Source organism: Oncorhynchus kisutch, linkage group LG2 (assembly GCF_002021735.2).
Source record: "Oncorhynchus kisutch isolate 150728-3 linkage group LG2, Okis_V2, whole genome shotgun sequence".
Taxonomy (NCBI): domain Eukaryota; kingdom Metazoa; phylum Chordata; class Actinopteri; order Salmoniformes; family Salmonidae; genus Oncorhynchus; species Oncorhynchus kisutch.
Window position 1 is genome coordinate 67,793,709 of NC_034175.2, and position 27,120 is coordinate 67,820,828.

The 27,120-nt window shown below is 44.5% G+C and overlaps 2 protein-coding genes across 4 annotated transcripts in view; one reads left to right on the forward strand and one right to left on the reverse strand.

Moving 5' to 3' along the window:
* Positions 1-7,237: 7,237 nt before the first annotated feature.
* On the reverse strand, positions 7,238-16,519 carry LOC109870481 (lysosome-associated membrane glycoprotein 1-like). Of its 3 annotated transcripts, none has more exons than XM_020461003.2 (6): positions 16,135-16,519; positions 12,234-12,433; positions 11,822-11,950; positions 11,485-11,551; positions 10,871-11,038; positions 7,238-10,396 (listed from the first exon to the last, which is right to left on the reverse strand). In XM_020461003.2, exons 1-6 carry the CDS (start codon positions 16,190-16,192, stop codon positions 10,257-10,259), a joined length of 762 nt encoding a protein of 253 aa, XP_020316592.1. In that variant the 5' UTR covers positions 16,193-16,519; the 3' UTR covers positions 7,238-10,256. The 3 variants fall into 3 exon arrangements, with proteins under 3 accessions (XP_020316592.1, XP_031656259.1, XP_031656254.1); XM_031800399.1 differs by having other exon boundaries at positions 16,298-16,515; XM_031800394.1 differs by having other exon boundaries at positions 12,234-12,557; positions 16,135-16,515.
* Positions 16,520-23,932: 7,413 nt separating this feature from the next.
* The window catches only part of LOC109870499 (high affinity immunoglobulin epsilon receptor subunit gamma-like), a 4,824-nt gene continuing 1,636 nt past the window's right edge, over positions 23,933-27,120 (forward strand). The window contains exons 1-2 of the mRNA XM_020461024.2: positions 23,933-24,151; positions 27,080-27,120. The exon at positions 27,080-27,120 is cut by the window's right edge and continues 54 nt beyond it. Coding sequence (XP_020316613.1) covers positions 24,094-24,151; positions 27,080-27,120 — 99 coding nt within the window. The 5' untranslated portion in view covers positions 23,933-24,093. The remainder of the gene's footprint in view (positions 24,152-27,079) is intronic.

Genomic DNA, 27,120 nt, shown 5'->3' on the forward strand with positions numbered 1-27,120 from the left:
CAATTACCTTTGTAGATGAAGTTAGTTACTGTCGGTTTAAAATGTGAGGATTTAAACAATGTAGCCATGGAGTCAACATGGGGGGGGGACCAAATCTGCTGCCCCCCCCCCAGAAAAAAATCTAAATTTGAAAACAAATTTCCTGACATTCTAAAATATATTTTTAACAATTCACTTACACATGGGATTAACTTTTATATATTTTTTTACAATAAGGACAAATAGTGTATTGTATTACATCGCTCTGTTATTCTTTACCAAATGTTATTTTATTTTATTTCACCTTTATTTAACCAGGTAGGTTAGTTGTGAACAAGTTCTCATTTACAACTGTGACCTGGCCAAGATAAAGCAAAGCAGTGCGACACAAACAACACAGAGTTACACATAAACAAACGTACAGTCAATAACACAGTATGTGCAAATGGCATAAGGAGGTAAGGCAATAAATAGGCCATAGTAGCAAGTAATTAAAATTGAGCAAATTAACATTGAAGTGATAGAAGTGCAGAGGATGATGTGCAAGTAGAAATACTGGTGGGCAAAAGAGCAGAGAAGTAAAAAACAAAACAAATGAGGTTGAGGTAGTTGGACTATGTACAGCTGCAGCAATCGGTTAGCTTCTCAGACAGCTGATGTTTAAAGTTGGTGAGGGAAATGTAAGTCTCCAGCTTTTGTGAGTTTTGCAATTCGTTCCAGTCATTGGCAGCATAGAACTGGAAGGACCTAACCAAATTAGGTGTTGGCTTTGGGGATGACCCGTGAGATATACCTGCTGGAGTGCGTGCTGCGTGTGGGTGTTGTTATCGTGACCAGTGAGCTGAGATAAGGCGGAGCTTTACCTAGCAAAGATTTCTAGATGACCTGGAGCCAGTGGGTCTGGCGACAAATATGTAGCGAGGGCCAGCCGATTAGAGCATACAGGTCGCAGTGGTGGGTGGTATATGGGGCTTTGGTGACAAAACGGATGGCACTGTGATAGACTGCATCCAGTTTGCTGATTAGATTGTTGGAGGCTATTTTGTAAATGACATCGCCGAAGTCGAGGATCGGTAGGATAGTCAGTTTTACGATGGTATGTTTGGCGGCGTGAGTTTGCGGATTTGTTGCGGAATAGAAAGCCGAATCTAGATTTAATTTTGGATTGGAGATGTTTAATATGAGTCTGGAAGGAGAGTTTACAGTCTAACCAGACACCTAGGTATTTGTAGTTGTCCACATATTCTAAGTCAGAACCGTCCAGAGTAGTGATGCTAGTCGGGTGGGCGGGTGCTGGCAGCGAACGGTTGAAAATCATGCATTTAGTTTTACTAGCATTTAAGAGCAGTTGGAGGCCACGGAAGGAGTGTTGTATGTCATTGAAGCTCATTTGGAGATTTGTTAACACAGTGTCCAAAGAAGGGCCAGATGTATACAGAATGGTGTCGTCTGCGTAGAGGTGGATCAGGGAATCACCAGCAGCAAGAGCGACATCATTGATATATACAGAGAAAAGAGTCGGCCCAAGAATTGAACCCTGTGGCACCCCCATAGAGACTGCCAGAGGTCCGGACAACAGGCCCTCCGATTTGACACACTGAACTCTATCAGAGAAGTAGTTGGTGAACCAGGCGAGGCAGTCATTTGAGAAACCAAGGCTGTTGAGTCTACCGATAAGAATGTGGTGATTGACAGAGTCGAAAGCCTTGGCCAGGTCAATGAAGACGGCAACACAGTACAATCTTTTATCGATGGCGGTTATGATATAGTTTAGTACCTTGAGCGTGGCTGAGGTGCACCCGTGACCAGCTCGGAAACCGGATTACATAGCGGAGAAGGTACGGTGGGATTCGAAATGGTCAGTGATCTGTTTATTAACTTGGCTTTCGAAGACTTTAGAAAGGCAGGGCAGGATGGATAATACGTCTATAACAGTTTGGGTCTAGAGTGCCACCCCCTTTGAAGAGGGGGATGACCGCGGCAGCTTTCACATCTTTAGGGATCTCGGACGAAACGAAAGAGAGGTTGAACAGACTAGTAATAGGGATTGCAACAATGGCAGAGGATACTTTTAGAAAGAGAGGGTCCAGATTGTCTAGCCCAGCTGATTTGTACAGGTTCAGGTTTTGCAGCTCTTTCAGAACATCGGGATTTGGGTGAAGGAGAAGCGGGAGAGGCTTGGGCAAGTAGCTGCGGGGGGGGGGGGGGGGGGCTGTTGGCCGGGGTTGGGATAGCCAGGAGGAATGCATAGCCAGCCGTAGAGAAATGCTTTTTGAAATTCTCAATTATCATGGATTTATCAGTGGTGGCAGTGTTAGCCTGCCTCAGTGCAGTGGGCAGCTGGGAGGAGGTGCTCTTGTTCTCCATGGACTTTACAGTGTCCCAAAACGTTTTGGCGTTAGAGCTACAGGATGCAAATTTCTGTTTGAAAAAGCTAGCCTTTGCTTTCCTGACTGACTGTGAGTATTGGTTCCTGACTTCCCTGAACAGTTGCATATCTCGGGGACTATTCGATGCTATTGCAGTCCGCCACAAGATGTTTTTGTGCTGGTCGAGGGCAGTCAGGTCTGGAGTGAACCAAGGGCTATATCTATTCTACATTTTTTGAGATGGTGAGGAAATTACTTTTCAAGAACGACCAGGCATCCTCGACTGACGGGATGAGGTCCATATCCTTACAGGATACCTGGGCCAGGTCGATTAGAAAGGCCTGCTCGCAGAAGTGTTTAAGGGAGCATTTGACAGTGATGAGAGGTGGTCGTTTTACAGCGGACCCATAGCGGATGCAGGCAATGAGGCAGTGATCGCTGAAATCCTGATTGAAAACCACAGAGGTGTATTTGGAGGGCAAGTTGGTCAGGATAATATCTGTGAGGGTGCCCATGGTTACAGATTTTGGGTTGTACCTGGTGGGTTCCTTGATAATTTGTTTGAGATTGAGGGAATCTAGTTTAGATTGTAGGACTGCCGGGGTGTTAAGCATATCCCAGTTTAGATCACCTAACAGAACGAACTCTGAAGATAGATGAGGGGCAATCAATTCACATATGGTGTCCAGGGCACAGCTGGGAGCTGAGGGGGGGTCTATAACAGGCGGCAACAGTGAGAGACTTATTTCTGGAGAGATTCATTTTTTTAATTAGAAGCTCGACCTGTTTGGGCATAGACCTGGAAAGAATGACATTACTTTGTAAGCTATCTCTGCAGTAGATTGCAACTCCTCCCCCTTTGGCAGTTCTATCTTGACGGAAAATGTTGTAGTTGGGAATGGAAATCTTTTTTGGTGGCCTTCCTATGCCAGGATTCAGACACGGCAAGGACATCAGGGTTGGCAGAGTGTGCTAAAGCAGTGAGTAAAACAAACTTAGGGAGGAGGCTTCTGAAGTTAACATGCATGAAACCAAGGCTTTTTCGGTTACAGAAGTCAAAAAATGAGAGTGCCTGGGGACACGCAGGACCTGGGTTAACCTCCACAGCACCAGAGGAACAGAGGAGGAGTAGGATGAGGGTACAGATAAAGGCTATCAAAACTGGTCGTCTAGTGAGTTGAGGACAGAGAATAAAAGGAGCAGATTTCTGGGCGTGGTAGAATAGATTCAGGGCAGAATGTACAGATGGGTATGGTGGGGTACGGGTAATGTGGAGGTAAACCCAGACATTTTGTGACGATAAGAGAGATTCCATCACTGGACGTACTAGTTATGCTACTAGTTAGTACTACGTACGTGTAGGAGATGAGACAAAGAAGGTATCTGAGGCATGATGAGTGGGACTAGGGGCTCTGCAGAAAACTAAAACAATGATAACTATCCTAAACAACAATATTCAAGGCATATTGACATTTGAGAGAGACAAAGTGAGGCATAAAGCAATCACAGGTGTTGATTGGGAGAGCTAGCTAAGACAACAACGGGAAAGACAACAACAGCTAATCAGCTTAGACAACAACATGTAAAATGGCGATGAATGGGCAGAGAGGGTCAGTTAACTATACACAGGGCCTGAGTTCGAGGCTGGGGCTAACAGATAGCAAAATGGAGTACCGTGATTAATGAACAGTCCAGCAGGCATCAGCTATGTAGCCAAGTTATCATCTTGTTTCATTGTATGTAATGGCAGAGATTAGGGATGAATAAAGTATAACCATAATCATATAAACAGAACTCTATGCATTGTTATATGAATACAAGTCCAGATATTGTGGCCAAGGATTAGCAAATTGTTGTTTTTATTTACAAGTAAACTTGGGTGGGCAGCAGTGGTGTTTGCTCTGCTCTCCTCTCATCCTATCTTCTCCTCTCCAGCCCTCTTTCCTCCTCTCCTCTGGTCCTATATTCTTCTCTCTCTCCAGTCATCTCCTTTCCTCTGCTCTCCTATCCTCTCCAGGCAATGACATGTGTTTTGACTTGCCATTCAACAAGCAATTGATCCAAAGACCTTTTTGTGCTTATTGTTGACACCAATAAAAGACTGGCCTATTCCTTCAAAGTCCAGTCTGTCCAGTCTCCCCTGGTGCACGTGACACATGGCCACATTATTCAGCCTTGTTTGATTCATGGATGATCTAAGCCATGTCTTCAGCCTCCTCAGGGCACTAAAACTCCTCTCAGCCTCTACAGAGGAGGCAGGGATGACCAGAAGAAGCCTTACTAAAGCTTCCAACTGACTGAAGAGACCACTCACCTCTGGCACCATTTCCCCAATAATGCTAGCAACATCTGAGCTCATTTGATATGTGTAATTAGCCCCAAATGTGGCCAGCTACACCTGCAGTAGTCTTGAATTCAATTCAGGATACTGGTCTACCACCTTGTCCATGTCTCAGCGTAGCAGCCCACGTTCAAGCTGCTGCAGCTTGTGGAATCCAGCTTGATCAAACTCTCTATGAATTGAGTATTCACTGTGTCCAAGGTGTTGTAGAATTGGGCTCTGTACAAAGACTGGGCATCTGGATGGATATGGGCTGCAGCCTGACCGGTGTAACGCTTTGTAGGTTTGCGGATATGAAGCATCTGAATAGGTTGTAGGTCCAACTTTGTTGCCACAGCAGTTGCTTTTGTGAACAAGACATCAAAGTGCTCCTCCGTTCGCTTGTCCTGCATGCTTGTTTTGACATGGTCCACAGCCTCCAACATGCCTGAAACGGTCTGTTTCCTAAGCTGCAGGGAGGTGTTCAGACACTCCAAATCCCCCATCAGGTCTTCAGCCATTACAAGGCCGAGCACAGTGTTCCCTTTTAGAAATGTTCCATGAAGACTATTAGCCTTAGTTGAAGTGTCAGATGAGCTGCGTGATGCCATTTCTTCAAGGGCTGTCAGCACTGACTCCTATTGGCTGAGAACTGAGCGGATGGCAGGGGTGCGAACAGTCCACCTGGTGGGACAGAGGTTTCAACAAGGTTTCAACAAACAATGCTTTGATTTTGCGATTTCCTGGAAAATCACCTTGAACTTGCCAGATTGATTAAAGAAGCCCCCCCAATTCATGCACCAGACCCATTGAATCTCTTCCTAGTGGAGAGGCTACACAGGCAGCCTGTGTAACTAGGTTCACAAAGTGTGGATCACAGTGACAATACATAGCCAGCGGTTGTTCTTTCCTTAAAATGTCTTGCACCCCCTGCAATCATCCAGCCATGTTTTTGGCACCGTCATAGGTTTGTCCTCGAAGTTGGGACAGAGGAAGGCCTAGACGAATCATCACATCACATGCCATCTTGGCTAGATTTTGCCCTGCCGTTGATGACACGTCGTAGAGCCCCAGGAATTGTTCCATTGGTTGTAGATCTGCATCTAGAGTCAAACATATTGACTCCTGATATATCCTGTGTACCATCAAACATATGGACTCCTGATATATCCTGTGTCCCATCAATGATAAGTGCGAACTGGACCACTGGCATTGACATTATTTCCCACAAGATTTCTTTGACGATTATATTCCCCACCAGCATCAAAATGTGTTTTTACCTTTGGGGACTGGTGAAATCAAAGTGACCTTTCAGCCAGGTGGTCAGCTCTGCATTGCCCAGCTGGTGCTTAAAATTGGCTTTGGGGGTGACCAGTGAAATATACCTGCTGGAGCGCGTGCTGCGGGTAAGTCCTGCTATGTTGACCAGTGAACTGAGATAAGGCAGGGCTTTACCTAGCAAAGACTTGTAGATGACCTGGAGCCAGTGGGTTTGGCGACAAGTATGAAACGAGGGCCAGCCAACGAGCGTGTACAGGTCACAGTGGTTGGTAGTATATGGGGCTTTGGTGACAAAAAGGATGACACTGATAGACTGCATCCAATTTGTTGAGTAGAGTGTTGGAGGCTATTTTGTAAATGGCATCGAAGATCAGTAGGATAGTCAGTTTTACGAGGGTATGATCGGCAGCATGAGTGAAGGATGCTACTTTTGCGATATAGGAAGCCAATTCTAGATTTAATTTTGGATTGGAGATGCTTAATGTGGGCCTGGAAGGAGAGTTTACAGTCTAACCAGACACCTAGGTATTGGTAGTTGTCCACATACTCTAGGTCAGAACCGTCCAGAGTATTGATGCTGGACGTGCGGGCAGCGATAGGTTGAAGAGCATCCATTTAGTTATACTTGCATTTAAGAGGAGTTGGAGGCTACAGTGTCCAAAGAAGGGCCAGAAGTATAGAGAATGGTGTCATCTGCATAGAGGTGGATCAGAGAATCACCAGCAGCAAGAACGACAACATTGATGTATACAGGGAAGAGAATCAGCCCGAGAATTGAACCCTGTGGCACCCCCATAGAGACTGACAGAGGTCCGGACAACAGGCCCTCCGATTTGACACACTGAACTCGGTCAGATAAGTAGTTGGTGAACCAGGCGAGGCAGTCATTTGAGAAACCAACGCTGTTGCGTCTGCCGATAAGAATGTGGTGACTGACAGAGTCGAAAGCCTTGGCCAGGTCAATGAATACAGATGCACAGTATTGTCGCTTATCGATGGCAGTTTTTTTTCCATTTAGGACCTTGAGTGTGGCTGAGGTGCACCCATGACCAGCTCGGAAACCAGATTTCACAGCGGAGAAGGTACCGTGGAATTCGAAATGGTCGGTGATGTTTGTTAACTTGGATTTCAAAGACCTTAGAAATGTGACACCCCCCCCCCCCAATCTATATTACAATTACAGCCCTGCTTTGTTCTCCAAGCATTGGTTCCCAAATACAAGTCCTCTAGAATAGAGCAAAAGGTGTTGGCAAACGCCAGACCGACAAATTAAGACACACACACCTCATTCCTTCAGCTTATTTTATTGACCACTACACTTAAGAAAACAATTAAAACATTCTTAAAGCCATTTTCAATTACTACCTATGGATGTTAACACTTCTAGAAGAGGGGTGGAACAAAAATGCAGTTTCATTACTCCAAATAATGCATCCTCTGATCTTTCAACAGGCAAGGCAAGATCTCAGAACGACACCAAAGATCTTTATAACTAAACCAAGATAGACCACAGCCATGTATACATCTGGTGAAATATGGCTCATTGTTCTATGGTAACGCTGTGTAGAGACAAAAGGCTATGACTCTAATGACACCCAACTAAGATATGCACTACATGGGGAATAGGGTGTCATTTGAGACAGATTAAGAGTGCGAGTAACTCTAGAACCTTAGCATAGAGCCCATCCTTCAGATTAGAGTGTGCAAATCTAGAACATTAGCATAGATCCCATCCTTCTTGTAAGTGGGGAGGCACATATTCCATTTGGCTTAACATTATTTGGGGGTGGAGAAATTATGTCCTCCCTAAAAATGTTGCTGTTCTTTTGGCAGTAACTCCAACAGAACAATTTAAACAATAATATCTGGAATTGTAACTTGAGAAAACCACCTAATAAAATGTGACTATTCACTAAAAAGTGTCCCAAGTTACACAGGTGCATTTTGAGTTAGTGTTCAGCCATTTGTAAGCACCATAAAATTAAACTGTAACAACCCTCCCCTTAGTGTATCACTGGACGTACCATCAGTACATCTCCCCCCCCAGAAAAGAAAAAAAATAATCACCATCTTAAATCCAATTTATGCTTAGTCAGCAAATGTGATCAGAGGCTTCGTATGGAGGGTGTGAACCAATTGCGGAGCCTCGAGGCATGCAGAGGCCAAATCAAGCACATGCCTCTCAAAATGTTGTAATAATGGGGAGGACTCCGTATAGCGTCACTTCCTTAACAGCTCTGCTTTGCTTCAGGAAGCACAACAAGTATGAATGCCCTGACTTCTGCAGAGGCCGTATCACCGTAAATGCTGCACAGCCAATGCAGATGTCGGATTGACCATGAAGCGCTGTTTAATACATGTACCTATAAGCAGTGGTATGCAGACCTCAACTGCTTCACCGTCAAATGACCTTTACCCTTGTTCCTCAACCCAGTCCAAGAGGAACCCAAGAAGGTGCACAAAAAAAATTATGTCCAACTAGGGGACCCCTAAGAAATGGATTAAGAAACACCACCATTCTGAAAACTGCCGCTGGTACCTAGCTTAGCCCCTAACCACAGATCTAGGATCAGATTTCCCAGCCCCAAATCATAGCCTTACCCATTAGGTGGATGCAAAAATATCTGACCCTCAAACTCGGGTTAGGGGAGACTTGCATCAACTTCATATTATATTCAGAATTAAAATGTATTATGTTTAATGATGTTGAAAACCTTAAGTTTAGTTGGAGCAACCAGTTTAGTTGGAGCAACCAGCGACAGTCATAATATTCCCTTTACACAGGAGTAACAACGGCCTCCTATTATGTTGTGACTGTCAAAATGGCCACCAACCAAAACAGAGAAGTAGCCATTAAAACGGCAGCAGCAATGGTTGTACACAAACAATCCCTCAGAAATCCTGTTATTAAACACCAGTAAATGTAATGCATGATATGAAACCCTAGGCTACAAATAGCAGAGTGTGGATTATTATTCAGCATATGGTTATATGAGAACTCCACCCCACCCCCCACCATGTTGAGTGATGGTGTCTCTCAAGTAGAGGTCTTCATGGGTCCAAAAAGCTGGACCTGTTCCAAAATGGACCTGGGCTTTCCCTACTCGAACCCGATATGTATAAATACAAGTTTTGAATTTAGTCAGAGATGCATTCCGAACGAACCCAGAGACAGCTAGACCCGTTCCGTATAGACCTGGTCAGATCCAGCCCCGATCCGAGTGAGGGAAGCAACAGAAAATACTTTTTTAAAGCCGATAAAAACGCGTGAGGGAGGTGCCGCTCCAGCAGGTGAGGGAGGTGCCGCTCCAGCAGGTGAGGGAGGTGCCGCTCCAGCAGGTGAGGGAGGTGCCGCTCCAGCAGGTGAGGGAGGGGCCGCTCCAGCAGGTGAGGGAGGGGCCGCTCCAGCAGGTGAGGGAGGGGCCGCTCCAGCAGGTGAGGGAGGGGCCGCTCCAGCAGGTGAGGGAGGGGCCGTACTGTGAGCGAGTGAGGGAGAGATGACAGCAACTAACCAATAGCTGCCATAGCTAAATGATTTATCAAATATGATTACGTAGTACCGGGCTTGACTGTATCAAACCGGGAGAAGCTAATTAAGCTAGCTGATATTAGCGAGCTAGGCTAACTGAGGCTTCAGTGCTTACGCTTTCTCATCCTACACTTACAACTCCAGACTATTGTCGTTGTAGCCCATCCCTCTCCTTTAACTTGTAATTATATATCTCCTAACTTTTGCCACGCAGGAAGGCTCTATGACTAGCCTATTGTAGCCTTGTTAACTTATGACTGGCCAACATCAACAAACGCCACTCTCGTGGCAGCAGCATAAAGAGCAGCAGCATAAATTCTCCATTTCTCTCTACTGTAGCAGTCGCGTTTGGATCTGTACGGGCTCTTCCGGACAGGTAAATTAAAGTTACATGTAGGCCTACCCGTGATAATCTGTTCAGATTCAACCCGTGACATTATTTCGAATTCTGGATCAGGTCTCGAGTATAGGTGGATCAGTGAAAAGCTCTACTGTCAAGAGTGTTTCGTTATGTAAATACAAATCTCAGCAGATTCCCACTTTTTTTTTTTTTTTCATACAAAGGAGCAGTTCAGTCCTGAAAGCGCATATCAACCCCATGGATACCCAACGTGGGGCTAGTGAGAGTTCAGAGGGGAGTATGGGGCAGCAATGATTCTAATTGGGGAAAGTTCAGTTTAAGGGTCGCAGTGAGGTTCAGTCAATCCAGGTGATGGTTAGTAGCTGGAGGGTAAAATGGGGTGGGCTTGTGCTCTCTGGCTCTTGGTAGGAAGTGATTTTAGATGGTCTGATAGCCAGCGTGGCTCCTCTTCCTGCCGATGAGGTAGGCCACGAGAACGACAAGGACCAGGCCAGCCAGCGCAGCGCCCACGATGATGGGGATCAACATGTCATCCTCATCCAGCTGACACTCCTCCGCTGGAGGGGGAGAGTGAGAGACCGTGAGAGAGCGGGAATTATAGACACCGAAGAGCAGGCGATGGAATGATAATCACCAGAATGTATTATTGTTGATAACAAACCCCTCATGAAATAGTACCACATGAAGTGGTAACCCACAGTCCCATACTGAAATAGTACCACATGAAGTGGTAACCCACAGTCCCATACTGAAATAGTACCACATGAAGTGGTAACCCACAGTCCCATACTGAAATAGTACCACATGAAGTGGTAACCCACAGTCCCATACTGAAATAGTACCACATGAAGTGGTAACCCACAGTCCCATACTGAAATAGTACCACATGAAGTGGTAACCCACAGTCCCATACTGAAATAGTACCACATGAAGTGGTAACCCACAGTCCCATACTGAAATAGTACCACATGAAGTGGTAACCCACAGTCCCATACTGAAATAGTACCACATGAAGTGGTAACCCACAGTACCTGCTCCAAACTGGTCCCCTTTGAGGCCAAAGGGCTGCACCTGCAGCTGGAAGGTGTTGAGAGAGAAGTTGACAGTCACAGCCAGAGTCTGCTCCTCACGACACATGTAACTACGCCCCAGGGTACCACGCAGGTAGTCCAGACTACGGTTACTGGCTGAGAAGGGCACTGGAGGGACGACAGGGAGAGAGAGATGTTATGGGTGGGGTAAGAAAGGGAAGATCGAGGGAAAGGAAAGGGGGATACATTCTACTGAAATAGGTCTTCCGCATTTAACCCAACCCCTATGAATCAGAGGTGCGGGGGGGTGCTGCCTTAAATTGACATCCACGTTATCGGCGCCTGGGGAAGAGTGGGTTAACTGACTTGCTCAGGGGCAGAACCACAGTTTTTTTTACCTTGTCAGCTCGGGGGGGAGGGTAAATGGTTGGGATGTGAAACAGGATAAAGTAAGGATGGAAAGAGACATTAAAATAATGATGGGATGGAAGAGTGTGGCAAAAGGAGGATTATAGAGGGGTTTCAACACTGCAGATTGGGGTTGTATGAGGACAGAGATTCATTATATGCAGGTACTATTCACTAGATCAGGTGATTGTTGGATCCAGACTCACCATGCATGTCCGGCCAGGCTGCCAACAGGGTCACTCCACTGAGGTGGTACTTACTGGACGTGGCATTCTGCAGACACAAGAGAACCAGTGACACCACACACAGGACTGAAACAATAGTTCACGAGTGCCTGTCCTCAGCTTGTTCATGAGGCTCCATCTTGTGGCAGTCAGGTGTTAGTGCCAAAAGCCTTCTACTACTGATACAGAAGAAAACCTTACTGCATGTACTAATGTATTAATGGATGCAAGAAGAAATGAAGATAAAGAGCAAGAGAGCACTAAGTGGCAGACACAGAACAGTAAAGAGAAACAAAAAATGTCAAACAAGAGTTCTGACCAGGGAGAAGACGAGGGTGAGGCTGGTTGCCCTCTCGTCATCCTTCAGCAGTAGGGTGGCGCTGTCCAAGTCACATGACCCTGAGCTCTTAGTCAGGTTGGGCTGCAGGTTCACCACCTCTAGCACAGTCTGCGCACACACAGGACAAGAAGACACAGGGCAGTGTGTGGACATGTTTAACTATAATTGTAGGGACCAGAAGTCTCCACAAAAATAGTGAACAAACATTTGACCAACTGGAGACATTTTCCTGGTCCACACAAAGGAAAAAAGGCTATTCCTAGGGGGTTTAGGGTTAAGAATAATAGGATTTTGAATGGGAATTAATTGTGTGCCTCCCACAAGGTTAATAAAACAAGACTGTGTCTGAGGTGCTGGGCTTCAAAGTATGTGCAAGTCTGTGTGTGTGTACCTTATTGAGAGAGGCAGAGCTGAAGCTGACATTGAGCTGCAGTCCCATGCGGGCCATCAGACAGGCGGTCCCATTGCCGTTGGTTACAGTGTAGTTGCCCCTCTCGGGCCGGGCCGGGGGCGCAGGAGGCGGAGCCGTTGTTTGAGGGGCAGCCGTGGGCGGAGCGTCAGTGGCAGCAAAGCTCTGATGCAACGTGACCGCTGTAGTGACGAGACAACCACAGATGGATAGACAGACACAGCACTGTTCGATCGTTAGCTGGAGGCTGGTAAAAGTCTTCTCAATAGTTTAAGAGGCCTCCTCTCCTCACCTCCTTTCCTGGATCTGCACAGACGTGAAAGAAGTTGACAAGCAACCTCTGTACGCATTCACCACCATACTGTTGCTTTCAACCATCATGTGGGGTAGATAAGATATTAGATAAGTGCAGATGAAGGCGAAGAGCTGAGGAGCCATTTGAGACTATAGCAATGCAACCACTGTGTAGGTCAGTAACTTTGGAGTAATGTTATGGCCAAATCCTTTTATGTGATGGCAGACAGGGTTGTGTCAACAACAAAACCTGCTGATTCCATTGATGTGGCTGTCCACTAATTCCAAAAGCTTTAGTGGGTCACACCACAAAAGAACCATTGGAATGAAGAAGCAGGTCTGCTCATTTCTACAATCCTAGTCTCACGTGTCTTCCGAGGAGACGCCACTACTGGTGTCAATTACATCGTCTTCAGCTGATGTCTGTCTTACCGGCCTGTGCAGATTAAAAATACTAGTGAGTGCCTTGCTTTGACGAAACAACGGTGGTAGGCCTGATCAACGACAGCGATGAGACAGCCTACAAGGAGGTCAGACACTTGGCAGTTTGGTGCCAGGAAAACCACCCTCTCCCCGAACGTGGACTACAGGTGAAAGAGGGGACAGCATACCCATCCATGGGGCTGTAGTGGATCGGGGCGAGAGCTTCCTTGGCATCCACATCACTAAGGACTTAACATGCTCCACACACACCCAGACAGTCGTAAAGAGATCATGACAGCTTCTTTTCCCTCTAAGGAGGCTCCTCAAAAAGTTACAGTTGCACCATCGAGAGCATCTTGACTGGCTTCTTCACCGCTTGGTATGGTGAATGCACCGCCCTCAACTGCATAATGCTGCAGAGGGTGGTGCGGACAGCCAAGTACATCACTAGGGGGTCGAGCTCCCTGCCATCCAGGACCTCTATATCTATAAAAAATTAAATACACACATCTATATTTAACTAGGCAAGTCAGTTAAGAACAAATACTTATTTACAATGACGGACTACTTGCAGGCATGCGTGCATACATTTTATGGATGGGTACTTCCGGGAATCGAACCCACTACCCTGGCCGTCGCAAAACACCATTCTCTACAAAATGAGCTACAGAGGACCACACACACACATGCATAAAAACATCCACACCGACAAACACTATTACTCTTTATTTTACCACTATTCTTATTAAATGTTGTTGCCTAGTCACCTTACCATGCCTTCATATACATATCTACCTCATACCACTGCACAAAAATCTAGTACTCCCTGTATATAGCACCATTCTTGTGTATTTTATTCCTTGTGTTAAACAAATATATTAACTTTACATTGTTGGGAAGGGCTCTTAAGCAAGCATTTCACGATAAAGTCCACACGTAGTATTTGGCGCGTGACACATATTTGATTTGGAACCAAGGTGTATGAATATGAGGAAACCTGAAATGTCAAATATTCAGCAACTCTGAAGGACAATTGAAGTTGATTATACATCTTCATGATCAAACCACGGCGTTTTAACAGACTTCGTCAGGGTTTGTCACACTCAGTTCCCCTGTATCATCGGTTTACGCCTTCTGCTCGCTCATCTGTTCAACTATCACACTCCCTGATATCTTGACATTTAGGCCCAGTTTGTCCTACAAGGAGAATATCACAAAGACATGCTGTGCAAATGTGATCGATGTCTAATAGCTTGCCTTGGCCTAGCCCAAAGGCCAGCAGATGGTGCTATGGAGTCATTTCATCTGAACATCCAAAGGGAATCCATGCAACTGGCTATACACTCGTATCCCTTCAAATCAAATGTTTTTGGTCACATACATAGCAGATGTTATTGCGGGTGTAACAAAATGCTTGTGGACCGGTTCGTGCATAAAACATTCTCCATTCAGGCTGCAAAGGCATCAATTTCCTCCTTAACTTGATTTAATGGCAAGAAGGTGGGGTGGGGGATATGCATACTTTATGAAACACCATTTTCCACCACTATGCTATGGTGGCTAATACTACTTCCTGACATTGCATACAGTGTTCAGACCAAGGGTAACCAAACGTAGAAAGTGTCAAATAAACGCCTGAGCGAGTTCCCACAGATGGTTTATCATCACAAAAGGTAGCTAAGTTGAATTAGCTGTATTCCTGAAAACCGGATGCATCCGGTTGTTGGCAACTCTGCTAACAGCAGACTGATATACTTTTATTTAAAATTCTCATGACAAAAAGAAGGCTCAGTTTATGGGGTATTCAAGTCAGACTGGTGCGTCACCCTAAGGCAGCAATCAATAGAGGATCCCTTCTAGTCCATCGGTGGCTTGTTTTTGGAGTCAGGTCCAACAATGGTTATTATGCCATATTATCAGAGTCAGTTACACCTGCAAGTTGTATTCCTGGGGGAGTTGAAGGACCACAGGCAGTCAATAGGAAATAAACATTTTACCAGAGTACAATGATATCTTCGGAGGCAATTTCGGCAGAAGTGTTGCAGATGGGGAGGTTCAAGTCCCCCGTGAGACACCATGGGAGAATGGAGGGATGTATTGGGAGAGGACATGGTAGAATTATGTTTAATTGGGAAAGATTAGTTGATCTGTGGAAGTCTGAAGAGTGGAATTGATGTGTTGGAATAATTATATACACAAAATGTACAGTGTAAAATGTTTGAAGTCCTCCAATCAGAGGTGAGGGTGGGATCATTGTGTGTCGCCATTTATGCTTTGGTTTCATGCTGTGTGCTGGTCGTGATGGATGCACTCGCTTCCCAGGCATCAGGCGGGGATTGACTGGTTTTTCCCACTCTTGGAAAATCCCTTCAGCTAATCTAACATGGTGGTGAAAAAGGGTGTTCCATAAAGAAAGCAGGCATACTGTCATTTCCCCCCCCCCCACCTTCGACATTAAATGCTTCTACACCTGCATTGCTTGCTGTTTGGGGTTTTAGGCTGGGTTTCTGTACAGCACTTTGAGATATCAGCTGATGTACGAAGGGCTATATAAATAAATTTGATTTGATTTGATTAAATGAAGTTGAGGAAATCAACACATTTGCAGCCTGGATGAAAAATGTTATGTATGAACCCATCAATGAGCCAGCTGCATGGATTCCCTTTGAACGGTAAAATGAAACGACCCAATAGCACCATCTGCTGGCCTTTGGTTAAGCCTTGGGCTACTCAGTACGTGACCACCAGCTTCTAGCCCAAAGCTAAAAAGGTTACTTGCCAAGAAACAAGCAGCGAGTAAACAAAACAAATTAGTGCAATGTCATCAATAAATGAAAAAAAACATAGCCTGTTGTTTTTAACACTAGGCACAGCGCTTTTGATATCACGTGAGGGTCCCATTGCACAACAGCCCACCTGCACCTCTTGACCTACCGATCGAGCTGTCAACCAGCCACTAAGCAAGAAAAACAACTCTGTCTGGTCTCGCATCGACCTGTAATACACAATCTAAAGCAGAAATGCAAGTCATCTGGAAAACGTAGAACCATGTTTAACCATCATGCAAGGTAAAAATAGGTTGAATACCGAATTATGGTGTATGAGCTACAATTTCTATATGTATGGTGTTGTATTTACTGCGTCCATCCAGCATCAACATACTCACCTAAAAGCGCGATGAATGCAATGGACAAAGGTTGCTTGCGGCTATGTTGTTGTGTCATATTTTTGTTAAATTGTTTGCCAAGGCAAGGGGCGAATCAAAACATGCACACGGTCCAGCGACAGGAACGAAGGACAGTAAGCGAGCTTTACTTGCAACAACGTACGCTCACGGCTTGTGCTCTCTCTGCTGCCGCAAGCTAGAAGCCTCACGAAACAAATCTTCAGAAATGTGCCCTTTTCCTTCAGTGTTGTTTTCTCTTTTTTGGTTTAGTTGGCGCTGATTAAATTGGTCTTCGTTGAGTGTCTGGATCGTCACATACCACGGATGATTCCTGCACCAGGAAAAAGCGACAACGGTCATGTGATCAAGAGTTTAAGTACCGCCCAGAATAATCACATGAGTGGGGATTCGTTGACGTTGAACAGCTGTGGGGCTACAGATAACAGCATATTACATTCATTATGAACTGGGTGGTTCGAGCACTGAATACCGATTGGCTGACAGCTATACCCGTTTTCCACGGGTATGGCAAAACATTTATTTTTACTGCTCTAATTACGTTGGTAACCAGTTTATAATAGAAATAAGGCACCTCGGGGGTTTGTGGTATATTGCCAATATACCATGGCTAAGGGCTGTATGTATCCAGGCACTGGATAAGAACATCCCTTAGCCGTGGTATATTGGCCATATACCACACCCCCTTGTGACTTATTGCTTAACTGTACTTTTTGTGATGAGCATCCAGAAACAGTTTTGCATTGATTTGAACATTTCCTACATGTAAAGAAATTATTGAAAGATATTTGTACGTTTATTATTGATAAATATTATTGGTGACTTTTGTTTATTATGGGAGAATGTGCTGCTGGGTTAAAGGATAAAGAAAAATACATTTTACGTCCAAAATGTAATTGTGCTAATGGAATAATTTCATATTCATACATGTAAATTCACTAATAATTCACCATTTTCTTTATTGGTAGTTCGAGCAGTACATTATGATCATTCTACATTCTTTAAATAAGAAAGCTGTAAAAACAGTCAATACATGTGTCTTAAAGGGATACTTCAGGATCAGCCCTTTATCTACTGACCCAGAGTCAGATGAAGCCCTTTATCTACTGACCCAGAATCAGATGAAGCCCTTTATCTACTGACCCAGAGTCAGATGAAGCCCTTTCTCTACTGACCCAGAGTCAGATGAAGCCCTTTATCTACTGACCCAGAGTCAGATGAAGCCCTTTATCTACTGACCCAGAGTCAGATGAAGCCCTTTATCTACTTCCCCAGAGTCAGATGAAGCCCTTTATCTACTGACCCAGAGTCAGATGAAGCCCTTTATCTACTGACCCAGAGTCAGATGAAGCCCTTTATCTACTGACCCAGAGTCAGATGAAGCCCTTTATCTACTGACCCAGAATCAGATGAAGCCCTTTATCTACTGACCCAGAGTCAGATGAAGCCCTTTCTCTACTGACCCAGAGTCAGATGAAGCCCTTTATCTACTGACCCAGAGTCAGATGAAGCCCTTTATCTACTGACCCAGAGTCAGATGAAGCCCTTTATCTACTTCCCCAGAGTCAGATGAAGCCCTTTATCTACTGACCCAGAGTCAGATGAAGCCCTTTATCTACTGACCCAGAGTCAGATGAAGCCCTTTATCTACTGACCCAGAGTCAGATGAAGCCCTTTATCTACTGACCCAGAATCAGATGAAGCCCTTTATCTACTGACCCAGAGTCAGATGAAGCCCTTTCTCTACTGACCCAGAGTCAGATGAAGCCCTTTATCTACTGACCCAGAGTCAGATGAAGCCCTTTATCTACTGACCCAGAGTCAGATGAAGCCCTTTATCTACTGACCCAGAGTCAGATGAAGCCCTTTATCTACTTCCCCAGAGTCAGATGAAGCCCTTTATCTACTGACCCAGAGTCAGATGAAGCCCTTTATCTACTGACCCAGAGTCAGATGAAGCCCTTTATCTACTGACCCAGAGTCAGATGAAGCCCTTTATCTACTGACCCAGAATCAGATGAAGCCCTTTATCTACTGACCCAGAGTCAGATGAAGCCCTTTATCTACTGACCCAGAGTCAGATGAAGCCCTTTATCTACTGACCCAGAGTCAGATGAAGCCCTTTATCTACTTCCCCAGAGTCAGATGAAGCCCTTTATCTACTTCCCCAGAGTCAGATGAAGCCCTTTATCTACTGACCCAGAGTCAGATGAAGCCCTTTATCTACTGACCCAGAGTCAGATGAAGCCCTTTATCTACTGACCCAGAGTCAGATGAAGCCCTTTATCTACTGACCCAGAGTCAGATGAAGCCCTTTATCTACTGACCCAGAGTCAGATGAAGCCCTTTATCTACTGACCCAGAGTCAGATGAAGCCCTTTATCTACTGACCCAGAGTCAGATGAAGCCCTTTATCTACTGACCCAGAGTCAGATGAAGCCCTTTATCTACTGACCCAGAGTCAGATGAAGCCCTTTATCTACTGACCCAGAGTCAGATGAAGCCCTTTATCTACTGACCCAGAGTCAGATGAAGCCCTTTATCTACTGACCCAGAGTCAGGTGAAGCCCTTTATCTACTGACCCAGAGTCAGATGAAGCCCTTTATCTACTTCCCCAGAGTCAGATGAAGCCCTTTATCTACTGACCCAGAGTCAGATGAAGCCCTTTATCTACTGACCCAGAGTCAGATGAAGCCCTTTATCTACTTCCCCAGAGTCAGATGAAGCCCTTTATCTACTGACCCAGAGTCAGATGAAGCCCTTTATCTACTGACCCAGAGTCAGATGAAGCCCTTTATCTACTGACCCAGAGTCAGATGAAGCCCTTTATCTACTGACTCATGGATACCATGTTTATTTCTCTGCATCCAGTATGAAGGAAGTTAGAGGTAAACAATGTGAACCAATGCTTACTAGCGTTAGCACAATGACTCGAAGTCTATGGTATCTACTATATATATTTAAGTCTATGGTATCTACTATATATATTTATCTATAGTAGATACCATAGACTTTGAGTCATTGTGCTAATGCTAATATATATATATATATATATATATATATATATATATATATATATATATATATTTATTTACAGTTTATGTCAGAAGTTTACATACACTTAGGTTGGAGTAATTAAAACTTGTTCTTCAACCACTCCACAAATTTCTTGCTAACAAACTATAGTTTTGGCAAGTCGGTTAGGATTTTGTGCATGACACAAGTAATTCTTCCAACAATTGTTTACAGACAGATTATTTCAAATCAAATCAAATCAAATTTATTTATATAGCCCTTCGTACATCAGCTGATATCTCAAAGTGCTGTACAGAAACCCAGCCTAAAATCCCAAACAGCAAGCAATGCAGGTGTAGAAGCACGGTGGCTAGGAAAAACTCCCTAGAAAGGCCAATACCTAGGAAGAAACCTAGAGAGGAACCAGGCTATGTGGGGTGGCCAGTCCTCTTCTGGCTGTGCCGGGTGGAGATTATAACAGAACATGGCCAAGATGTTCAAATGTTCATAAATGACCAGCATGGTCGAATAATAATAAGGCAGAACAGTTGAAACTGGAGCAGCAGCACAGTCAGGTGGAAGTTGAAACTGGAGCAGCAGCATGGCCAGGTGGACTGGGGACAGCAAGGAGTCATCATGTCAGGTAGTCCTGGGGCATGGTCCTAGGGCTCAGGTCAGTTGAAACTGGAACAGCAACATGGCCAGGTGGACTGGGGACAGCAAGGAGTCATCATGTCAGGTAGTCCTGGGGCATGGTCCTAGGGCTCAGGTCCTCCGAGAGAGAGAAAGAAAGAGAGAAGGAGAGAATTAGAGAACGCACACTTAGATTCACACAGGACACCGAATAGGACAGGAGAAGTACTCCAGATATAACAAACTGACCCCAGCCCCCCGACACAAACTACTGCAGCATAAATACTGGAGGCTGAGACAGGAGGATTTAACTTATAATTCACTGCATCACAATTCCAGTGGGTCAAAAGTTTAAGTTGACTGTGCTTTTAAACAGCTTGGAAAATTCCAGAAAACTTTGGCATGAATTTAGAAGCTTCTGATAGGCTAATTTACATCATTTGAGTCAATTGGAGGTGTACCTGTGGATGTATTGCAAGGCATACCTTCAAACTCAGTGCCTCTTTTCTTGACCTCATGGGAAAATCTAAATAAAATAAAGACCTTAGAAAAAAATTGGACACCTCCACAAGTCTGGTTCATCCTTGGGAGCAATTTCCAAATGCCTGAAGGTACCATGTTCATCTGTACAAACAATAGTACGTAAGTATGAACACCATGGGACCACGCAGCCATTATACCGCTCAGGAAGGAGACGCGTTCTGTCTCCTAGAGATGAACGTACTTTGATAAGAAAAGTGCAAATCAATCCCAGAACAACAGCAAAGGGCCTTGTGAAGATGCTGGAGGAAACGGGTACAAAAGTATCTACAGTAGGGCAAATAAGTATTTAGTCAGCCACCAATTGTTCATGTTCTCTCACTTAAAAAGATGAGAGAGGCCTGTAATTTTCACCATAGGTACACTTCAACTATGAGAGACAAAATTAGAAAATCACATTGTAGGATTTTTAATGATTTATTTAGCAAATTATGGTGGAAAATTAGTATTTGGTCACCTACAAGCAAGCAAGATTTCTGGCTCTCACAGACCTGTAACTTCTTCTTTAAGAGGCTCCTCTGTCCTCCACTCGTTACCTGTATTAATGGCACCTGTTTGAACTTGTTATCAGTATAAAAGACACCTGTCCACAACCTCAAACAGTCACACTCCAAACTCCACTATGGCCAAGACCAAAGAGCTGTCAAAGGACACCAGAAACAAAATTGTAGACCTGCACCAGGCTGGGAAGACTGAATCTGCAATAGGTAAGCAGCTTGGTTTGAAGAAATCAACTGTGGGAGCAATTATTAGGAAATGGAAGACATACAAGACCACTGATAATCTCCCTCGATCTGGGGCTCCACACAAGATCTCACCCCGTGGGGTCACAATGATCACAAGAACGGTGAGCAAAAATCCCAGAACCACACGGGGGGACCTAGTGAATGACCTGCAGAGAGCTGGGACCAAAGTAACAAAGCCTACCATCAGTAACACACTACGCCGCCAGGGACTCAAATCCTGCAGTGCCAGACGTGTCCCCCTGCTTAAGCCAGTACATGTCCAGGCCCATCTGAAGTTTGCTAGAGAGCATTTGCATGATCCAGAAGAAGATTGGGGGAATGTCATATGATCAGATGAAACCAAAATATAACTTTTTGGTAAAAAAATCAACTCGTCGTGTTTGGAGGACAAAAAATGCTGAGTTGCATCCAAAGAACACCATACCTACAGTGAAGCATGGGGGTGGAAACATCATGCTATATAGTCCTATATAGACATAACCCAAAAGGCCGCTCAGCAAGGAAGAAGCCGCCGCTCCAAAACCATCATAAAAAAGCCAGACTATGGGTTGCAACTGCACACGGGGACAAAGATTGTACTTTTTGGAGAAATGTCCTCTGGTCTGATGAAACAAAAATAGAACTGTTTGGCCATAATGACCATCATTATGTTTGGAGGAAAAAGGGGGAGGCTTGCAAGCCGAAGAATACCATCCCAACCCTGAAACAAGGGGGTGGTAGCATCATGTTGTGGGGGTGCTTTGCTGCAGGAGGGACTGGTGTACTTCACAAAATAGATTGCATCATGAGGGAGGAAAATTATCAGGATATATTGATGCAACGTCTCAAGACATCAGTCAGGAAATTAAAGCTTGGTCGCAAATTGGTCTTCCAAATGGACAATGACCCCAAGCATACTTCCAAAGAAAATGAATGGGCAGAACTGAAAAAGCGTGTGCGAGCAAGGAGGCCTACAAACCTGATTCAGTTACACCAGCTCTGTCAGGAGGAATGGGCCAAAATTCACCCAACTTATTGTGGGATGCTTGTGGAAGGCTACCCAAAACGTTTGACCCAAGTTAAACAATTTAAAGGCAATGCTACCAAATACTAATTGAGTGTATGTGAACTTCTGACCCACTGGGAATGTGATGAAAGAAATAAAAGCTGAAATAAATCATTCTCTCTACTATTATTCTGACATTTCACATTCTTAAAATAAAGTGGTGATCCTAACTGACCTAAGACAGGGAATTTCTACGAGGATTAAATGTCAGGAATTGTGAAAAACTGAGTTTAATTGTATTTGGCTAAGGTGTATGTAAACTACCGACTTCAACTGTATATATATATATTTATATATATTAAGATAACAGCTGTGGAGTTACAGTACAGTTGAATACAATGTTGCACTGAAGATTACCAGTGGCACATTCTGTATTAGGTATTTTTGGTCGAGGAAGTTGCCTCGTTGTAATAACAATGATACAGTTTTCTCGATATACAAAAAGTAAAGAACAAATAACATCTTATTAGTTTTGAAAGCAGGTGTATGCCCAGGTCTACTTCATCTCTCTCTCTCCCTCTCTCTTCACTATCATCATATCACATTTGAAGAGCATTTTCCCTCGTCATTCAGACCAGTAGCAATCCACCTTCCATCATCAGATGATGCCAGGGAGCATTTCCCACAGGGATGTCAAAAGGCTTCCCCATGCTATTTACCCCCTTCTTCACCTTAATTAAGCCTATTGACGAGTCCACAAACCTCCATCCTGGTCAATAATATATAAAACCAGGGATGAGGAAATACTGAAATACTCTAGTCATACACAGGATAGGACAGCTTGGCCTACCAGAGTCCAAGGTCAAGATGAAGTTGTCTTGTGGTAATGAGGCATTTCACAAGGGCATCATTACACCACAGCCACCATAACATATAGGCAACTTGGAAACTGAGAAATGTCAGACTTGGAAACTCATTGTAGAAAGATGAGCTCCAGATGAGTAAAGATGCATTTAACTGCTAAGATAATGTCACCTGTTGATATCAATGGTACACCCTATAGAGTGCAATTTATTCTGAAGCATAGCTTTGAAACGTGATGATAATTTGATATCCTTGCTCACTGTCCACAATACTGGAGCTGGCACTTTGCCGTGGTGGGGGAGATTACGCGTCTTTTTGACGTGCCCTGTGGGCTGTAACAACATGAGCCAAATCTAGGCTCCTGCAGGTCTAACCATCAGGTTGTGCCAATAAGCACAGTAATGCTTACATTATTCTTTACTATTGCTGGAGGAAGCAATCAGTTTCTTTAGAAAATTACTCATGACACCGTAAAAGAGCAGAGACCATGGCCTTTGAACTAATGTAATTTCTCTTCTCTGATTTTTAGATTCATAGACAGTCTGTTGTTAAAGCATGACAACTGTAACAAATGGAGAGTCAGCCTAGTGAACCTACACTCTGGATTAACAAATCCTAAGAGATAAGGGGATAGATACATTTACATTTTAGTCTTTTATTAGACTCTCTTATCCAGAGCAATTTACAGGCGCAATTAGGGTTAAGTGCCTTACTCAAGAGCACAGACTTATTTTTTCACCTAGTTGGCTGCAGGATTCAAACCAGCAACCTTTCAGTTATTGGCTCAACGCTCTTAACCGCTAGGCTACCTGTCAGAGAATGATGGTTTGAGAAAGGAAGTGACATGAAGAGAGGGGGAAAACCAAGAAAGACAAAGACAAGTAGATATGTTTAGGAAGGAAGAAGATGCTTAGAGAGATGGAGAGAATGATGGAAAGAGAGAGAGAGAGAGAGGGGCAGAGATATTGGTGTCAGTGCAGCCTCTTCCTGTCATCAGCGATAGAGAGTGTGCGAGAGAGCGAAAGAGAGAGGGAGGGAGGGCTAGAAAGAGATTAACCAAGAGAGCCCTCTAGAGCCACCGCCATCATTCACCCCAGGACAGAAAGAGAGAGATCATCACTTGTTTTCTCAGAGGGAAAGAGAGGAAAAAAGGGAGAATGACTGCTCCATGGAGGATAGGTGTTGTGGTGATGCTGAAGCTTGTGTCTTCTGCAGGTAAGTACCAATCCAGCTGTACCATGGGAGTCACCTACTAGCCATGGTGGAATGGACAGAAATGGCAATACCATCAAAACGGAGGTGTTTGACCTGAATTTAGTGTCAAGGTTAAGGTTAGGGCAAGTTCGTTAAAGTGTCTGTTTGGTTAGGAAGTTTTGACTTCTGTACGTTTTAGTGTGGCCAGATAGTAAGATTCCTGTACTACAGTGGATTATTTTCTGTCCAACGCCCTAGATTTTTACTCTCCCACCGTCACCTCCTTCACCTAGTTTCATACCCAGAGCACAGGTGGCTGGTGGCGCCTTAATTTGGGAGGACGGGCTCATAGTAATGACTGGTACGGAATAAATAGAATCAGTGGTGTGTGTTCATGGATGCCAAGGGAAGCCAGGCTACTCCAAAAAAGTATTTCAATTCACAAGAGGCTGAATGTATCTCACCAGAGAAGGCATCCGAGCGAGCAAAACAGCGCCCCTCTGTCTCTGTACGTGTAGGCCATATATCTGATGCTGTCTGGTCTAAAAATAGTACGCCCGTATCATTGAGGGCAAGGGAAGACAGCGAGCATTTGGCCTCCCTTGATAAAAAAAAGCTCACCTGTGAATGCACCCAAAAAAGTCTCAAGGGAAGCCAGATTGTCTTCACTCCAATCACATCGCATCAAGAGCATACGTCACTAACAGAAACTCGTTTTGTGTTGTTGTTCTCCAGTAGCTAGCTAGCTACCTAAAATTGTCCCTTTCCTAAATTAGCCATGGATGGAGATAGGGATTTGGACTTGTGGTTTTACTTAATTCTCCTTACTGGCCATTGATTATAATGGCACGAACCAAGATAAAGTGAGAGGAGATGCTGTGTACAATTCAAGGGTATCTCTTCAGACAATACAATTTTCCCTCACACCTTTTTTTCTGGCTTAGCTTCCCCAGTGATTTTACCCCACACCACTACTGAATGGAATGGTATCAAACACATCAAATGCACAGTTTCCATGGTTTCCAAGTGTTTGATACCATTCCATTCACTCCATTCCATCCATTATTATGAACCGTCCTCCCATCACCAACCTCCTGTGACCCAGAGGCGCTCTACCCTGGGTATGAAAAGTGTCCTCCCCCTGGTCAGGAGAGAGAGAAGGTTCCAGGAGCTCTATTGCTCTGTGCTATCTGTTCGTGTGGGTGATTGAGTAGCTACGTTTCTACACCTATTTTTGCGTCTGTGTAGAACATGAAAGCCTAGTTCATTTCAAAGTTACCAGAAAGACAGAGAGTCACAGACAGATGAGAGACAGTAACACCTGTTGGTGAATGAGAACTGAAGTGGAAGTGGTGAGTGATTATTGTGAGACAATGTTGCTCCTGAGTAGTGTGTGGACTCAATAGTGAATTTGTCCTTGATGCAGATGTGTAGATGATCACCAGATGGGCACAACTAAATGCCCCCCCCCCCCAAAAAAAGCAGTTACACCACCAAAGGCTCAATTTGTCACGACACAGCTTCTGTAGAAACCACTGAACTACATACTGAGTTCCACAGACACAAACCACAAAGAGGGAGAGAGGGGGAGAGAGATAGAGAGAGAGCGCTGACAGGAAGACAGTTGTCTACAGGGTCGTTTTGTCTTCGCGATGACAGGGTGTCTGTTTCTTACTTTAGAGTACTCTACTAAAATGCCCACCTGCGTTGGGGTATAGCCCTGCGTTCAGTACTACCCTATTCTCCCTTCTAGTTCAGTATCCATGCACCTGTTCATCTAGTTCAGTATCCATGCACCTGTTCTTCTAGTTCAGTATCCATGCACCTGTTCTTCTAGTTCAGTATCCATGCACCTGTTCATCTAGTTCAGTATCCATGCACCTGTTCTTCTAGTTCAGTATCCATGCACCTGTTCATCTAGTTCAGTATCCATGCACCTGTTCTACTAGTTCAGTATCCATGCACCTGTTCTTCTAGTTCAGTATCCATGCACCTGTTCTACTAGTTCAGTATCCATGCACCTGTTCTTCTAGTTCAGTATCCATGCACCTGTTCTACTAGTTCAGTATCCATGCACCTGTTCTTCTAGTTCAGTATCCATGCACCTGTTCTACTAGTTCAGTATCCATGCACCTGTTCTTCTAGTTCAGTATCCATGCACCTGTTCTTCTAGTTCAGTATCCATGCACCTGTTCTACTAGTTCAGTATCCATGCACCTGTTCTTCTAGTTCAGTATCCATGCACCTGTTCTTCTAGTTCAGTATCCATGCACCTGTTCTTCTAGTTCAGTATCCATGCACCTGTTCTTCTAGTTCATTATCCATGCACCTGTTCTACTAGTTCATTATCCATGCACCTGTTCTACTAGTTCAGTATCCATGCACCTGTTCTTCTAGTTCAGTATCCATGCACCTGTTCTACTAGTTCAGTATCCATGCACCTGTTCTTCTAGTTCAGTATCCATGCACCTGTTCTTCTAGTTCATTATCCATGCACCTGTTCATCTAGTTCAGTATCCATGCACCTGTTCTACTGACTGTGTTTATTTCAGCAATAAGGCACGACGAGGTGTGATATATGGCCAATTTACAACAGGCTAAGGGCTGTTCTTACACACGACGCAACGCAGAGTGCTTGGATACACCTCTTAGCCGTGGTATATTGGCCTTATACCACAAACCCCTGAGGTGCCTTATTGCTATTATAAACTGGTTACCAATGTAATTAGAGCAGTAAAAATAAATGTTTTGTCATACCCGTAGCATACAGTTGGATATACCACGGTTGTTAGCCAATCAGCATTCAGTGCTCGAACCAACTAGTTTAGAATTATATATTTTACTCCCTTCTTCCTCTGCACTCGTCTTGTGTTTGAATGACTGACTCTGTGCTCGTCTGTGTGCCCTGTCTGTGTTTTAATGGTTCTTGGTCTTCTGTGTGGCCTGCAGAGGCTTCAATGACTGAACCAGCCATCTGCTACATACTGGAT